Genomic DNA, 17,632 nt, shown 5'->3' with positions numbered 1-17,632 from the left:
GCAGACAGGAAAGAAAAGGAGGCTAGTACATGTTAGTCTATGTTTGGGAATGAAGACCACTGGAACCGATGAAGATGAGAACAAATATAAAAGACATTTGAAACTGAACATGGATGCACATACCTTCAATTCTAACTCAGAGAAAGAAACAAGGGGAGTTAACAGCTGAAGGGAACACCGGGTATGGCGGCGCATGCCTTTAATCAAAGCACTCTAAAGACAGAGGAAGGCAGATCTCTTGTGAGTTTAAGGCCAACCTGGTCTACAGAGTAAAGTCCAGGCCAGCCAGGGTGATAAGAGACCCTTTCTCAAAACAAAACTAGAATTGGAGACAAGCCTACACTACAGGGCAACAGCACTCCAAAAAAATCCTCCAAACTCTCAAGTGACAGCTGTTTGTGGTAGCACATGCCTGTAATTCCAGCATTTGAGAGGCAGAGTCAGGCAGGACTCTCGCGAGTTCAAAACCAGCCTTACACAATGAGTGCCAACAGCACGGCTATCTAGTGAGACCCTGTCACAGACAAAACAAACTGAATTTTTAAAAATTCAATATATTTTAAAGCTGAGTGCTAGGAAGTTAGCCAGGTGCTTGCTTAGCATGTATGAAGTTCTGTTAATCCTGAGTATCACACACAAAGACTGAGAGCATACTGCTTAAAGCAATGTAGGTATATATACATAACAAAGATGGGAGAAAAGAAGGGGACATACATAAAGCATACGATAAAAGTGGACAAATAGGTCTGAAATGCATCTTATCAAACTGGGAGTGAGCACTGAACTAAAATAAAGTTCTGAAATCACCTTATGAAAGGGGAACTATTAAAGTGCATACCTGCTTCTCATCCTTATTAGAACCGCAATCTACTGGCCTCTAGGTTTTCATTAGCTCGCGCCTTCTATCTCCGCTCGCTCACTACTCAGGCTGGCACCTATGATCTCACCACTTGAACCACTCTTGCCACGATCCTATTCTAACTTCCTTGCAGTCATTCTGTCCAACTTACCTGGCCGAGTACCAACCCTGGACAAATCCAGGGATTAGGCCCTCAGAGCCTATAGCAGGCCTGAAGTGGGAAGAAAAGTAGTTTAATAATCCAGTCATAGGATCATATCAATCCAATACTAGGAAGAAAAGTAGTTTAATAATCCAGTCATAGGATCATATCAATCCAATACTAGGAAGAAAAGTAGTTTAATAATCCAGTCATAGGATCATATCAATCCAATACTAGGAAGAAAAGTAGTTTAATAATCCAGTCATAGGATCATATCAATCCAATACTACTGCACTAGGCAGTTCTCAGCACTGCTGAGCAATTTTACCCTCCCCACAGTAAACAGCCTTTCCTAGTTTCTATACTTAGAAAATCTGCCTACAAAAAAATTACCTACTCGAGTCAGATGTGATAGTGCCATACCTGCAATCCCAAACTAAGGGACGTGAGACAGGACAGGTGATATATAGTAGGAGATTTTATTTCCAAAACAACAAAATAAAACACACAAAAAATACTGATGTGGTTTGAATCTGGAATATCCCCCAGCAAAGGGTCATGTTTTGAAGAGTTGATCTGGTTTGAAGCACCATTTTGAAAACTGTGGACCCTTTAAGGAAGGTCTGGCTGGATCACTGCAGGTGGGGGCAGGGCTTTTGAAGGTTATACCCATCCCTGGCTGCCATTCATTCAGTTGTTTGACCACACATTCTCACCACCATGAACTCATGAGCTGAGCTGCTCTTGCCAAGCCTTCCCCAGCATGAACTAAGTCCCCTTGCAAACACCAGTCAAAGGACACCTCTCCCTCTTCTGCTGTTTATGCCAGTTATTTTAACAAAGGAACATCTCACGGCACACAGGCTGACCTTTAACTCCTCATCCTCCTGCCTCCAGCCTGTCTTTTGAACTAATAGAAATACTGGGACACACATAGAAAGTATGTGTGGTGACTCCCATGTACCCATCATCCAGCTTCAATAAGCGACAATCTGGTCCATAACCCTAACTGAACAGTAGAGAACATCTCATCTGTAGATATTTCACTATATCTCTAAGAAATTAGTTTGGTGTTTTTATTTGTTGTTCTGGTTTTGAAACAGGATATCACCATGTATATCTGGCAAACTTGGACCTCACTATGCAGACCATGAGGGACTTGTACTCAAGAGATCCACCTGCCTCTGCCTCCCAAGTGCTAGGATTAAAGGTGGTGACACCATGCTCAGGAAGAAATTAGTTTTAGATTATCTTAATACTATTATAAAATTATAAATACTATTATAAAAGGTCTACACAAATGACCTTTTTAAAAAAGTAATGACCTTTTCTTCAAGTCTTAAAACATTTTCACTTTCTAGCTAATAACACTTCGACAGCAAGGCATTTTTTGTTTTGCTCTGACAGAATCTCACTATATAGTGCTAAATGATCCACTACTGTAGATCATGCTGGTCTCAAACTCACAGAGATAAGCCTGCCTCTGCCTTTCAGGTACCAGGATTAGTGTGTGTCACCACACCTGATGGCATTAACCATCATACATGAAGCATTACATTTTTAATTTAATTTTTATACTAGTTATTTTGTATGCATGCCCCTGCACCACAGCACAATGTCTGGAAGTCACAAAACAGGAGATACAGAAGTTGGTTCTCTCCTCACAACATGTGGGTTCCAGGCATCAATTCAATCATCAGGCTTGGTGGCAAACACTTTTACCTGCCACCAAGCCTTCTCATTGGTCAAGTGACTTTAAATTTTTTTAAATTGTTTTATTTTACTTATCCGGGTATTTTGCTTCCCTGTATGCCTGTGTACCACAAACTCAGGGTCCCTGCAGAGCAGTCTGAGCTCCTAACCGCTGAGTCATCTCAGCAGCCTTCACAGTGATGTTTAGTGTCGTCTACTGAATACTGCATTCACTCCCAGTCACTCAGAAGGTGCGGACGATGAATGTGTTCAAATCAGGATAGAAGTCAGGTCTACGGATAACGTCTGACTGACACATCCCTTAAAACGTGTGACGGTCACTTCCATTGCTGCTCTCTCCTCCGCTCCAGCTGCCTTTCTTTTCTAAACGAAGTGCTACTGAAGGGCCCAGATTTTACCTGTCACAAAGAAATTCCTCCATTCTGGATCTGTCTGATGGTCTTGTTGCTCTTTAACATATATCTCTACCCTCCACATTTCTCATAAACCCTTTTAAATCATTAGCTTTGATCCTGTTTATTTTCTTTCCTTTCTGTCCTCCTTACCATACATTAAAATAAGTGTTATGCCCATCAACTAGTGGATGGATAAACAAAATGGTGTTTGAGATATTACCCAGACATGGAAAGAAACAAAGCCCTGAAACGTGTGGAGGTATATCTGTTCAACATAATATAAATGAGGCCAACGTCACGAACATTACCTATTATATGACTGTATCTTTAGGAAAACTCCATAGGTAATTTTGCAGAGTAGCAAATACACAGTCCAGTGCTGCCTACACAAGGGGGGAAGAAGAGGTGACCAGTACAGCACTCTCTGAGGTGATAAAAAGGTCCGAAAGTAATCCCAACACCTGAGAGGCTGACTCAACAGGGTCTCAAGATCCAGGTAGGTCTTAGAAACATTAACAAGACTATGCCTCAAAACAATTTAACAAAATTAAAACATTCTAAAATTGACTAAAGAGATGGCTGTACCACTCTGTGAATAAAAGTCACTCAACTGTATACTTTAAATGCATGAACTTTATGAAGGTATAGGAATTACATCTTTAAAAGCTGTTATGAACCAGATGGGGTTCTGTACATCTGTAATCCCAGTACTTGGGAAGATAGGCAATGATAAGTGAGTTCTAGGTTAGCCTGCGATACAAAGTGAAATCCTGTCTCCATCTCCCTCTTCAAAAAAAAAAGCTGTTATGAAATTAAGAATAAAAAATAGTATCTTTTGGGTGATGGATGTAGTTTAGTATGGCATGTACTTAGCATTCATGACACCCTGATTTCAACTCCTTATACTAAAAAGTACCTTTCTAACTCCAGTTCTCTCAAGTGATGGGCTAGGGGACATAGACCAGTAACAGGACTTGATTAACATGCATCAAACCCTGGGTTGGAGGCCCAGGTATACACACAAATGTGGGAGGGCAGTAATGATCTGGGTGTGGTGGTATATGTCTACAGTCAAAAGATGACCTGAGTCCAAGAGTTGGAGAACAGCCTGGTTAACACAGCAATATCCTACGTCAAAAGGAAAACACAAATGATAGATCATCATGTTAATTAAAAATACCAAGTACCAGAACATTTTATTTACATGTTACATAGTTATCATTTACATTAAAGAACCAAATCAACATGTGGCTATTTATGTTAAGAACTACGTGTCATAATTTCTATATTTTTATATGCCAAAATAAAGACTGCATGATCTAACAATGTCCTTTAGTCTTTTACCATGCTATCAAAGGTGTTTGAAAATTCTTACTCGCAAAATTAAAGTACCGAGAATGAAAATATTAAAAGCAACTTACAAGCAAAGCTGAGTGAACAACAGGGGGGTTGGGATGGTCCATAAATAAAATAAGGCCAGGCAGACATCCCTGATCCTGAACGATGGCTCTTCTATTTAGTGGATCTGCTGCTAAATCCCGTAGCTGGTTAACTACCGACAGAGCATCAGGCTCTTCATTCATAGTAGAAGATGAATTCATCTTCTATGACATGCACATGAATAAAATCTTCTTAAATTCTGTAAAAAAGAAAAAGCACGGTTGACAAAATTAGTTCTAGTCTGCCAAGGTGACTCGGATCCCATCCGCTTAGACTTGTACTTGCTGAGGCAGGGTCTCACACAGTCCAGACTGGCCTCAGACTACCTATGTTGCTGAGGCTGTCCTTACACTCCTGATCCTCCTGCCTCTGCTTCTCAAAAGCTAGGGTTACAAGCATGCGCCAACTATGCCCAGCTATGGTGCTTTTAAAGTAACTGCATTATAATATCTTTAGAAGGAAGCAGATGAATCTAAATCACACACAAAAATAAGAACTGGCAATTCCAGAGTTTGTGAAAAATAAAATGAACATAAGCTGAAGGAAGAAATCAAGTTATTTATATATGCAAAAGAACATATGTCATCCTCAATATTCCAATAAATCTCATTTTAGCAATACATATTTTAACATTATGGTTCCAATAAACAAGGTCTTTATATACAAGCTTGTAACCTTTGCTCTCCTTTTCAAACTGTAACACTGCCAGGACTTTTCCTTTCCTGAACATTTCTAGGCTAAAACAAGTGCCTCAAGGGAAGTGGTGAGCTGACAGCTTGGGTTGTCATTGCTCATCTATGGGGAGGGGTTGGGAGACACAGCAAACTATCTACAAAAGACAAAATCTCCAAGGGAAAAGGGAGCACCAAAGGACGTCCTTGCCAGACTCGGTGGCACACCTGTGGTCCACGTGACCTCGTAGACTGCAGCAGAAAGATACCGAGTTCAGGATCACCAGGGTGACTTACTAAGACTCTGTCAAAACAAAAATTTTACTCAAGCAACTAGCTAAATGGTAGAACACTGCCTAGTATACATTACTTAGTTCCTGAGTTCAATCCCAAGATCAGGGAAGAAAAGAAAAAAGGGCTTCTCTGCAAGAAACCAAGAGCCCATTTTGTATGACCTGTCTGTGCCTCAACCAAGAAGACTGGAGGACCATCATGCAGCTGGATCCATCTCTGTATCTGCCACCTCCTGATGTCTAACAGAAACACATTGAGAAGAGGGGACAGAATATGAAGTGCAACAGTCAGACAAGTTAAATGTCTGCTCCAGGTCGTCATGTCTCTCAGTACAGACTGGGGGGGGGGGTTCTTACTTATTAGTATTGTGTTTCTCAGCAGTCTTTCTACTTTCCAAACCCTCCTTCCAAACTCAGCATGTTTTTTTCTCCATATAAGTAACCAGCATATCTGGGTTTGGTAGGTCTCAACCTATAATCTCAACACACGGCCTCAGGAAGGCGGGAGGATCATGAGTCCATGAGTTCAAGGCATAGGTTACAGGCAAGTCTCTGCCTTAAAAAACAGAGCATTTGTGAAAACCTAATGTACAGGTCATGTAAAAGACTAAGAAACAAACATTAAGAAACAAGTTTTTCCCAGGCGGTGGTTGAGCACGCCTTTAATACCAGCACTTGGGAGACAGAGGCAGGAGGATCTCTGTGAGTTCGAGGCCAGCCTGGCCTACAGAGAGAGTTCCAGGAGAGGTTCCAAAGTTACAGAGAAACCCTGTCTAGAAAGAAAAAAAGAAAGGAAGGAAGGAAGGAAGGAAGGAAGGAAGGAAGGAAGGAAGGAAGGAAGGAAGGAAGGAAGGAATTTAAAATCTATACCATCAATCAATAAGAGTTTGCATTACATTTCTTATTCTGAAGAACATACAAGTGTTAACTTGCATAAATGGATAAAGTCTTAAAAGTCCAGAAAAGTTTACTGAAGTTATTTTGTGGGAAAGGGCAACAAAGTAGCACATACAGACATGTACAGAGATAGAGTAAAGCAGAGGTACTAGTAGAGGAAGGGAGAGGTAAGTGTGTCCCAGCCAGGAGCTCATGCCTGTGTCCCCAGGCCTCTAGAGGCTGAGGCAAAGGTCAGCTGTACTGACTACAGCACGACCCTGACTCACAAAAGGTCCTTCCTAACACTAGTATGTGGATAGAACACTGACTTGAGTTCTATCCGCCTGCTGCAAAAGATACACCTCCAGGTTCTTCGTGCATTCAAGAGGTCTCCCAGTCATAGCAGACTGAGGTTTGGTCCCTTAAATGACTGGAGAGATGGCCCAGCAGATGAGTGCTCCCTGCTGTTCAAGAGAACAGAATGAGTTCCCAGCACCTTCACCAGGAGGGTCACACCAGCAAGGAACCTCAGCTCCAGGGCACCCAGTGCCTCTCCTGTCCTCAAAAGGCACCCCACACATGTGGCATACACTCACATACATACAGGCACACACACACATGCACATTAATAAAATCTTTTTTAAAAAGCTATAATGTCATGGAAACCTTTTGCACTCTGTGTCAATGTGCACAACTATAAAATGAGGCTGACAACACAAACTATAAAACATCATACCGTATAAATAAAATGACAATTCATACAAAGAGCTTTGTCTACGCCTTCCACATATTACATGTTCAATAAAAGGTAGTTTTCAGTAAAAACTGATAAAAACTGGTAAGATTATTCAATAAAACGTGTTAGAGTAACTACTTAGCAATGTTATTAAAACCAGTAATAATCTTTAACTCACACCATATTTGAAAATATATATATATATAATACATTAATGATTTTAATATCCAAGCAAATACAAAGAACTCAAGGAAAAGACTTTATAACAATAAAACCTTTATCAAGTAATTATCTTAGAATCAAAATATTATGGTTATTTTTGCCACTCTGAAAGTCAGGATAAAAGGCAGCACTGCATGGAGCACATGATAAACTACCAGGTTTAGGACTGTGGTTTCTCAGTCATTCCATCAGCATCTGATCTGCCCTGCTTATAAATACAGCTTACCCAAGGGTTTGTACTGTCAGTGGCACAGGCTCAAGCAACCTGCAGGAAGAACCAAATACTCAACCATGCATGGTGGTCCATGCCTGCAAACCCTGCACTTGAGAGAGTTGAGAGGCAGGAGAAAGCAGTTCAAAGTCATCCTCAAGATATATAATATAGCAAGTGAGGTCAGCCTTTGCTACCTGAGATAATGTATTGGAAAAACAGAAACAAAACCACACATCTTGACAACTAAGTCCTACCTCTGGGACCCAGACAGTAGAACAAAGAACCTACTCCCACATCTTGCCCTCTGATCCCCACCCTTGGCACACTGTGACATGTGTGCCAATACATACCTAAACCTGCATACAGTAAATAAATGCATGTTAACACACACACACACAACAAAACCAAAACCAACACTACTTTGGCTTTTTCACAGAACCCAGGCTGTCCTTGAGACTATAGAGTTCTAGAAATTTTGGTCTGGTTTTTCGAGCCAGGGTTTCTCTGTGTAACAGCCATAGCTGTCCTGGAACTAGCTCTTGTAGCCTCGAACTCAGAAATCCACCCGCCTCTCCCTCCGGAGCACTGGGATTTAGAGTTCTGTTTTTATCTGCCACCCTTGGATAACTATTCAATGGATATTATCCCTTAAATGTTGTACATAATCTTCCTGACCATTTGGAATGTCCTGAAGTCGAAATACCCTAAAAGTCCCACCTCCAAACCCTAGTGAGAAAGGCTCAAACTAAAGTCTGTCTAGGAAGAGTCAGGAATATCAGGCAGTGACAAACCCAACCGCAATGAGCAGAGCTGTGGTCAAGGGCATGGCAACTACAACTTTAAATGAGGCAAGAAAAAGCAGGCTGGAGCTCGGATTTGCCCTCCAAATTACAGGTTTGATGTAAAACTTCAGGGCAGAGTTATTCAATGCCAAAAGTTCACCTTATTTTAATATCTTGACAACATCAGATTACAGACACCCCTTTCTAATATGTCATCTGAATCTTTTAAAATAATCAATGTTTCTGTAGACTGCTGAATTCACAAAAGCAATTTTTATTTTATTTTAATTTTGAGATATCTCATTGACCAGCCCAAAGTAGGCACCCTCTTGCTAAAGCCCTCAGTGCTGAGATGGCAAGAATACACCACCATGCCTGTCAAAACAATGATGTCATAAGAGTTACACTGGGCTTAAGAAGGTGGAAACAAGCTTGAGGATAAAGGGTACTTGTCTAGCATTTGCAAGGTAGTGCCACATATACATACAAAGAAGGGAAAACAGGAAGGGGAGGAGGAAGGAGGAGGAGGAAGAGGAGGAGGAAAAACACATTCTCTCTGCTTCTGAAGTACTAGGGTTATGCTGCCTGGCTTAAACGTTAAAACTGGGGGATGAAGAGATGGCTAAGCAGTTAAGTGCACATACTGCTCTTGCAGAGGACCCAAGTTCAGCTGCAAACATTCATGATTGGTAGCTCACAGCCACCTGTAACTTCAGTTCCAGGGTATTCTGTCCTCCATGGGCACTTGCACTTATGTACACATACCCACACTCATAGAAATAAAAACAAATCTTTTATTAAATTAGAGTTTTAAACACAACCTTCTTACTGAATATACTCAGAATGGTTTTTTTTGTTGTTACCTATCAAGTAAACTTAAATCGTATAATGAAGATATTTGCCTTCACAAGCTGGAAAAATGGTTATAAGTGATTATTGAGGGATTCACTCCACAATTCCTCCATTTAGAATTTAGTTGACCTCAAAATAAACAGAGGAAGGGAATGAATGAGAGCAACATATAATGACATATGAAGATGTCATTATGAAACCCATTACTTCACATGCTAATGTAAGACAGTTTTTTAAATTCATTGGTGGCACACTAAAAATAACTTTAGGGCTGATGATGGTTTAGTTTATAGTGTCTGCTGTGCAAGCATGAAAACTGCGTTTGCATTCCCATCACCAAATGTAGAAGCAGGGTAATGCAGTGCATATATGTAATCCTAGCTGCAGAAGTGGAGACAGGTGGATACCTGGAGGTTCGGTGACAGACCTATCACAGAGAGTAAAGTAGAGGAAGACTTACAAGACACCTGATATTGATCTTTGGCATCCGCATATGTGCACAGACACGTACATGTATCCTTATGCACACACCCACTTGAGAACACGCGCACACACACACACACACACACACACACACACACACACACACACACGGGGCGATGACTCAGTGATAAAGGGATGAATGAGCAAGCCCAAGAACCTCCATTTGAATCTCAAGCACCAATGTAAAACAAGACAAACAAACAAACAAAACCCATGCACAGTGGCATACGGTGGTCATTCCAGGGCTGGAGCTGCAGAGAGCCCTGGAACTCACACATCAGCCAAATCAATGAGCCTCCGGGTTCGGCAAAAGACCCTGCTTCCAAAACTAAGGTAGTAAGAGATGGAGGAAGATACTCAAAGTTAACCTCCACAGGCATTCCACACACACAACATACAAGCACATATACACAACACACATACAGGGCACACATACCCAAACAAGTACACAGCACCCACAAAGAGAACTTAAAATAACTGAAATCCTGATCGGAGCAAGTTTATAGTAGATAATGAAGCACAACGAAGATTGAAACAAACAAAATCCTTCCCTTACTTTCTACAGTAAATACCACACTAGGTCAAATGCAAATATGTTTGCTCATTTGTTTGCTGGTTGTATTTTCATCCAAAGCATTAATGTCAAGCACAAACCTGAACAATTTCCTGCTGGGCAGTGGAAGAGCATGCCTTTAACCCCAGCACTCAGCAGGCAGAAGTAGGTGCATCTCTGTGAGTTCAAGGCCAGCCTGGTCTACAGAGCGAGTTCCAGGACAGTCAAGGCTACATTGAGAAACCCTGTCTCGAAAAAACAAAAAATAAATAAATAAAAAAAGATTCCTTGGGTATATCCAAAACGTCAGTAGATAGTTTTGAAGGCAAGACCTAAGCTCAAGCACGTCAAATGATTTCTGGTGCAGAGGGTAGCCTGAAATCATACTGGTACATATACGCGAATGCCTCGAAACAAGGTACTCAAGTAGGGCTGGAGAGACGCTCAGCAATTAGAACACCGGCTGACCTTCCAGAAGTCCAGGTTCAATTCCCAGCACCTAGACAGCAGCTTATAACTGCAAATCCAGTTCTAGGGTATCCAGTGCCCTCTTCTGGTACCAGGCATGCACACTGTGCACAGACATACATGCAGGCAAAGCAATCACTGAAAATAATTTTTTTTTTTAAATTCTTAAGAGAACACTGAAAAACTAAAACTCTCCAAGACACTAATTATTGAGCAGTGGGATACTGTGAATCTGGCTGTTTGTTTCATCTTTATTATTAAATTACCAAAATGAATAAGCTGGAAAAAACCCTTCCTTCCAAAGAAAGTTACTGGAAGGTCTTCATGGCAAATGAAGAAAAGCGGAGAAAACAGGGGTGCGCCTTATACAGGACAGCTCCAGCAACTGTGTGTGAATAAACAGAAGGGTTTTAACCGTCAGCAGTAAATTAGCATGTCTGTAGTCTTATTTGCTCTTTTACCTTTAAAGTCTGCACCTGAGCCGGGCGGTGGTGGCGCACGCCTTCAATCCCAGCACTCGGGAGGCAGAGGCAGGCGGATCTTTGTGAATTCGAGACCAGCCTGGTCTACAAGAGCTAGTTCCAGGACAGGCTCCAAAACCACAGAGAAACCCTGTCTCGAAAAACCAAAAAAAAAAAAAAAAAAAATAAAAAAATAAAGTCTGCACCTGATGTCTTACAAGACGATTTGGAAACACCGTAACTAATGATGCCTATTTTAAGATTTGGAGCTAAGTTAAAACTGTTGAGAGGCATATTTCATTTTTTGAAATATAATGTATGCCTTTACCTTTTCTTCTCCTTATTTAGCCCTGGTTGGCCTATATAGATGAGACTCGCCTAGAACTAACAATGATCTGTTTGCCACTACCTCCCGAACACCAAGATTAAAGGCATACACCATCACTACCCAGCCTTATTTTCTCTTCCTTGGTTCTATCTGGACAAACACAGTCCTCAAACTTTAATGCGCACTGCAATCACCTAAGGAATCTTGTTAAAACGCAAGTTCAAGCGCACTGAGTGCAATGGGGTCTGGGAATCTGAGATGTCCAACCAGCTTCCAGATGAGGGCTATGTCGCTGACAGGCAGGCAGTCTTAGGAGCACGGGGCATGTGAGACATCTGTACTTGAGCAGATGTCGGTCGGATAGGTTCTTCTCTTCCTTCAGCCAAGAAATCACCACTTAATTCACAGACGTATTTAGCTCTCACGTGCTAACAGCTGCGGCGGGTACAGACCTAGCCTACGTCCTTAAGGAGTTAAGTGAGGTTGAAAAGCCAACACCGCCACCAAACACTGAGATCCGATCTGGCTTCTCCTTGCGATTAACTAACTGTAACTCTCTGGGAATTGAGTTACCTCCTCCAAGCCTCAGTTTCTTCACATAACAGTCTTGAGTGAGTTTCAGAGTGACAGGAAATAAGAACACATGACAGGAAAAATTTCGGGCAAGCAAGCAAGCACAGAACAACTGACCCAAGCGGGGCCTTCGACTGCAACCGCTGGCACGAAAGGAGCCGCTAACTGCGCGAATGCCCACCACCTGTAGACACGGGTGTCTCTTGAACGAAGGCCTGCGCGCTAAGACTGGCGGGTGGACGGGATTTACAGAAAGCACGCCGACAAGACGAAGCAAAAGCAAAGAGGCAGACGACACCCGCTACCCGTAAGGCAGGCTGGCTGGTCAAAGTCGGAGGCGGGGAGGAGAGCGAGCGTCCCGCGGGATGCTGGAAGGAGGCGAGCGCAGCGGCGGGCCCGCGGTGCGGCGGCCGCCTCCCGGCCCCAGCCTGCCCCCGGCTCACGTACCCTGCAGAGCTCCGGGCGTCCGGAGCCAGCCGCAGCATCAGAGCCGCACCCGCGACGGCGCACGACAGGCGGCGCGGCAAGCCCTAGCCGGGGCCTGACTCAAAGAACCACAGGCTTGTGCCGCCGGCGGAGGAGGATCAGCAGGGTCCGCGGTGACCCTGTCACCTCTGCTGGCTTTGTCGTCCCATTGGCTGAGAATGCGTCCAACGTGAGGAGGGATATCCAATCAGTGAAGGGATATTTTCAAGCCCACTCTCTCATTGGTTAACTAGCCGGGACCAATGAGATCTCAGAACACTGAATTGGACCCAAGAGCTCGCCGTCCACCGAGAACTGACTAAATTTGCATTCCTCGCTGTTCCGGGACTACAATTCCCAGAGTTCCCGCGGCGGAGCGACTGCGTTTAGAAATTCAAACCGAATATTCCGTCTACAGCAAGTCTTCCAGGTCTAATAAAACAACCTCGTTCATCCGCGTCTGTGAGTCTTTACTCAGAATCTTCAGACGTTTCCTTGTAGTTTTTACTATGAACGTCGGCACTCTGGCGTCCTTGGATTTCGTTCATTTCTTGTTAGTGTCACTTTCTAGCAAAGTTAAGGGCGCTAAGAGCTTTCGGGTTGGCTGAGGTGATTTAACTTTGGAACGAGTTTGTCTTCTTTCTTGTAAGGGTCTTCTGTTAGCTTCTTAAGTTCATCATGAAGTTTTGTTAATCCCGCTTTCTATTTATCAAAGTAAACACATACTTGTTTTATCGATAGTAGTCACTGAGAGGTCGCTTTAGATATATATTTTAGTTTCCAAAGTATTTCTCGAATTGTAGCCAAATCACGCAGGCCAATCTGAAAAATAATGCGTCCATTACAGCCATTGTGGATTTTCTCTTTTACTGTCTGATTCTGACGTGTAGTTCACATACTAAAGTTACAGAGATTGGTTGTTGTCGCAAGGAATTTGAAGGGGCTTTAATTTGGAAAGAGCGTGGAAGAGTACCAGACTGTACTCTAAATTTTTATCTTCAATACTTTGTAAGTGGATTTATAAACCAGACGTCCAGGGTGACCCAGGCCTGTAATCCGAGCACTAAGTAGGCAAAGGCTGACGGAGGATCATTCCAGAGTCAGGGCCAGTTTAGGCTAAATAGAGCTTCACAGAGACCTCGGCTTTAAAAACAAAGCAGCAAAAGAACCCGTGTAGTTGAGTTTCTTTGTGTTCCCTTGTCCTTGGTTATCGTATTATAATGAACCTAAAATAAAAATAGAAACAAAGTAGAACTCAGTAGGAAACAATGACACATCTCTAATGCTAGCTGTCCTGGGGCAAAAACAAGTCTGGCGTGCTCTATTTCCCAAGCCACGAGGGGGAGTGTGCTAAGAGAACATTAAAACTGTGAGTGTAGAAAACAGGAAAAGAAAAGGAAAGGAAAAAAAGTAAATACACTAAGTCCAAAGGGTATACCCGGTTAAACATAACCTATCTGGTGGAATAAATGAAAAATTGCCTAATATTCTAATAAAAGGTAACTCAGGAATCTAGAAATGTAAATTTACTATTTTGGCTAAGGTTAATTTGTAGATTAAGAAAAGACATAGAGTATTCTTTCAAATAGTAATTACTGACAAGTTTTTGACACTGTTGGGAAAATATATTTCACAAAGACTTTGTCCACTGGAAGTTCCCATCTGAAATCGAATGCATTCACACTTCTGCCGTTAAAGCTCTGAGGGGCTAAGCTTTCTGCACACTGCCATTACCAAGAAGAGATGGCTGGAACTAAAAACCAAAGGATGCCTTAAAAAAAAAAAATACTTAGTGCTTCCTAAACTCGTGTGGATTGGTTACAAGCCTCAGGGAAGTCTTGAAGTTTTTATGAATTTCATTCATGATTTTGAAGTGTCTGAACCAGACACCTATGAAGCTATGATACCTACCATTATGAGTCATAGCTTGAGTCTTAGGTATCTTGCTACAGGACAGGCTGGAATGTAAGTTTCTCAATCGCGGTGTTGCTTAAGACACTACTCAGACCCTGTCAGTTTTATTTGCCCGTCGTCTTTTGAATCCACACACTGTGCCAGAGACAGTCTGTGGTTCAAAGAGCAGGAAAAGCAGTCCTTCAGAGAGCTCGGAGTCAGGGGCTCCAAGAGCACTGGCTTCTAGCATTTTGAGATCAGACGGTCCTTTTTCAGTTTTTCAATTTTTAATCCTACTTACTTTTAATTTTCTTACAGGTATATGATATATGTCGGGAATATTGCCCTCCCACCCATACCCTCTCTCTGCCTTTTAATTGTTCTTCCGATTGTCCCCCTTTGTTCCCCAAGACAGTTTCACCTCTACTTTCATGCCATGTGTACATTCATGATTTTACGTGATCGTGTAAAACTTAGGAACTGTAAACAAGAGAAAATATATTTATCTTCCTGAGACTGGCTTAATTCATTTAATATAATTGTTTCCAATTTTGTCTATTTTCCTACAAGCACTATAACTTCATTCTTTATGACTGAGCAGACTCCATTGTGTTTCCCTACCTCATTGTCTTTATCCAGCTGGCTTGCTTTCATCATTTAGCAATTATGGATAGTGCCGTAGTAAACATTAATGGGCAAATGTCTCTTAGATACCTTGTCTTAGTGTCCCTCAGATAAATACACGGGTGTGGCGCAGCCTGGGTTACATGGTAGACTGATATATGCTTTATTGGGAAACTTCCATACGGGTCACGTTACCAACAGCAGGAGATAAGTTTCCCTTTCATCCACATCCTTGCCAAGATTAGTCTTCTAATGCTCTGACTCAAATACAATGGAATTTCAACTTGGGTTTGATCTGCATGTCTCACATAAGCATGGTGATGGATAGGTCTTTCTACCTTCTAGTATCTTCTTCGATGTCTTTTTTGACTATTTTAAAGGTTAAGTTGTTCACTGTATTGGTTTTTTACTTCCTTAATTAGATTTATTCCAAAGTGATTTTCTGTTTGTTTGTTTGTTTGCTTGCTTGCTTATTTCCTTTTCACGGCAATTGTGCCTTGGGTTGCTTCCCTGATCTATTTCTCATCATGTCAAATAACCCTTTTGAATTTCCTAGCACTTGGTATGTTGAGTCTGGAGGATGAGGAGTTCAAGGCCATCCTTGGCTGTGTGGTGGGTTAGAAGCCAACCTGGGCTACAGGAGACCCTGTCTCCAAGAAAAGGAAAAAATTGAGCACATAGCTCTGAAATATGTATTTATTCATAAATTCTAATCTTAAATTCTACATACTGTCAAATACATATATTTTAAAGCATACAAAATATAAATTGTTAAATTATTAGAAATAAGGATAAATAGAAGCTCCAGCTGGCCATCTAGATGAAAATAAATTTGAATATATGCATCCTTTTCCCAAAAAAGTTCCAGATGAATTAAAAATCAGATCTTCAGAGCTATATAATCTTAATTTTCATCAAATAACATTGCGGCAGCTCAGGCTGGCTTCAAACTTGTGATACCCCTGCCACAGCCTCATAAGTGCTGAGGTTACAGGCATGTTCCACCACACCTGGCCCTTAAGGACTGCAACATATACCTAGATATGAGGTGCAAGGACGGTAACTTAAACAAAACAGGAAGAAAAAGAAAAAAGTAGAAGTTCTGCACTCAGGAGGCAGAGGCAAGTGGATTTCTGAGTTCATGGCTAACCTGGTCTACAGGGCAAGTTTCAGGACAGCCAGCACTACACAGAGAAACCCTGTCTCAAAAAAATAACAACAAAAATATTTTTGTTGGACCGGGGACAAAAATATTTGGAGTTTAATGACATCCTTGACTATTAGTGAGTTTTAGGCCAGCCTGGGCTAAATAAGACTATATCTCAAAAAACCTACAGCTAGACAAGCAGGATGGCTCAGCAGATAAAGGCACTCACCCCTGATAATGCAAGCCTGTCCTAGCTGGCTCCCTGGAATGTTTATTAGTTACTTTCTGTTGCTGTGGTGAAATTCCATGACCAGAAGCAACTTTGAGGAGAATGGGGTTAAGTCATGGAGGTGTACAGTCAATCAAGTTAGGCTAGACATGGCAGCAAGAGCTGGTGGGGTTAAGTCATGGAGGTGTACAGTCAATCAAGTTAGGCTAGACATGGCAGCAAGAGCTGGTAGCCCCATAAGCAGTTAGAGGCAGAGAGATCACATTCTGTCTACTCACAGTGTTTTAATTAGGGTTCCTATTTCTTTGATTAAACACCACAACAGAAAGTGATTTGGGGAAGACAATGTTTATGTCAGTTTATGGTTCTTCACCACAGCCAGGCGGTGGTGGTGCACACCTTTAGTCCCATCACTTGGGAGGCAGAGGCAGGTGGATCTCTGAGTTTGAGGACAGCTGGGTCTACAGAATGAGTTCCAGGACAATCAGGACTACACAGGGAAATCCTGTCTCAAAAAACAAAGCAAAACAAAATCTTCACCACAGTTCACCACCAAAGGAACTCAAGGCAAGAACCTCAAGACAGGAACTGCAGCAGAGGCCATAGAGGAACACTGCATACTGGCTTGCTTAACCTACTTTATTTTTTAAAAAAAAATATTATTTTTATTGAGCTGTATATTTTTCTATTCTCCCTTTCATTCCTCTCTAATCCCCTTCAACCCTCTCCCGTGGTCCCCACACTCCCAATTTACTCAGGAGATCCCGTCTTTTTCTACATCTCATGTAGATTAGATCCATATATGTCTCTCTTAGGGTCCTCTTTGTTGTCTAGATTTTCTGAGGTTGTGGACTGTAGGCTGGTTTTTCTTTGCTTTAAGTCTAAAAGTCACGTATGAGTGAATACATATGATATTTGTCTTTCTGGGTCTTGGTTAGCTCACTCAATATGATGTTTTCTATAGCCATCCATTTGCCCACAAAATTTCAAGATGACATTCTTTTTTTCTGCTGTGTAGTATTCCATTGTATAAATGTACCACATTTTCCTTATCCATTCTTTAGTCAAAGGGCATTTAAATTGTTTCCAGGTTCTGGCTATGACAAACAATGCTGCTATGAACATAGTTGAGCATATGTTTTTGTGGTATAATTGAGTATCCTTTGGATATATGCCCAAAAGTGGTATTGCTGGGTCTTTTTTTTTTTTTTTG

The 17,632-nt window shown here is 41.8% G+C and overlaps 1 protein-coding gene across 3 annotated transcripts in view; it reads right to left on the bottom strand.

Moving 5' to 3' along the window:
* Positions 1-12,659, bottom strand: part of Armc1 (armadillo repeat containing 1) — a 28,608-nt gene extending 15,949 nt beyond the window's left edge. The window contains exons 1-2 of one of the 3 annotated variants that reach the window (XM_005361905.2): positions 12,509-12,659; positions 4,531-4,748 (exon numbers count right to left, since the gene is read on the bottom strand). In XM_005361905.2, coding sequence (XP_005361962.1) covers positions 4,531-4,710 — 180 coding nt within the window. In that variant the 5' untranslated portion in view covers positions 4,711-4,748; positions 12,509-12,659. Of the gene's footprint in view, positions 1-1,010; positions 1,071-4,530; positions 4,749-12,178; positions 12,464-12,508 lie in introns of those variants that run through there. The other 2 variants (XM_026786690.1, XM_013351917.2) reach the window with 2 other exon arrangements.
* Positions 12,660-17,632: the final 4,973 nt, after the last annotated feature.

Source organism: Microtus ochrogaster, linkage group LG5, assembly GCF_000317375.1.
Source record: "Microtus ochrogaster isolate Prairie Vole_2 linkage group LG5, MicOch1.0, whole genome shotgun sequence".
NCBI lineage: Eukaryota > Metazoa > Chordata > Mammalia > Rodentia > Cricetidae > Microtus > Microtus ochrogaster.
This window is presented reverse-complemented; position numbering and strand designations above follow the sequence as displayed.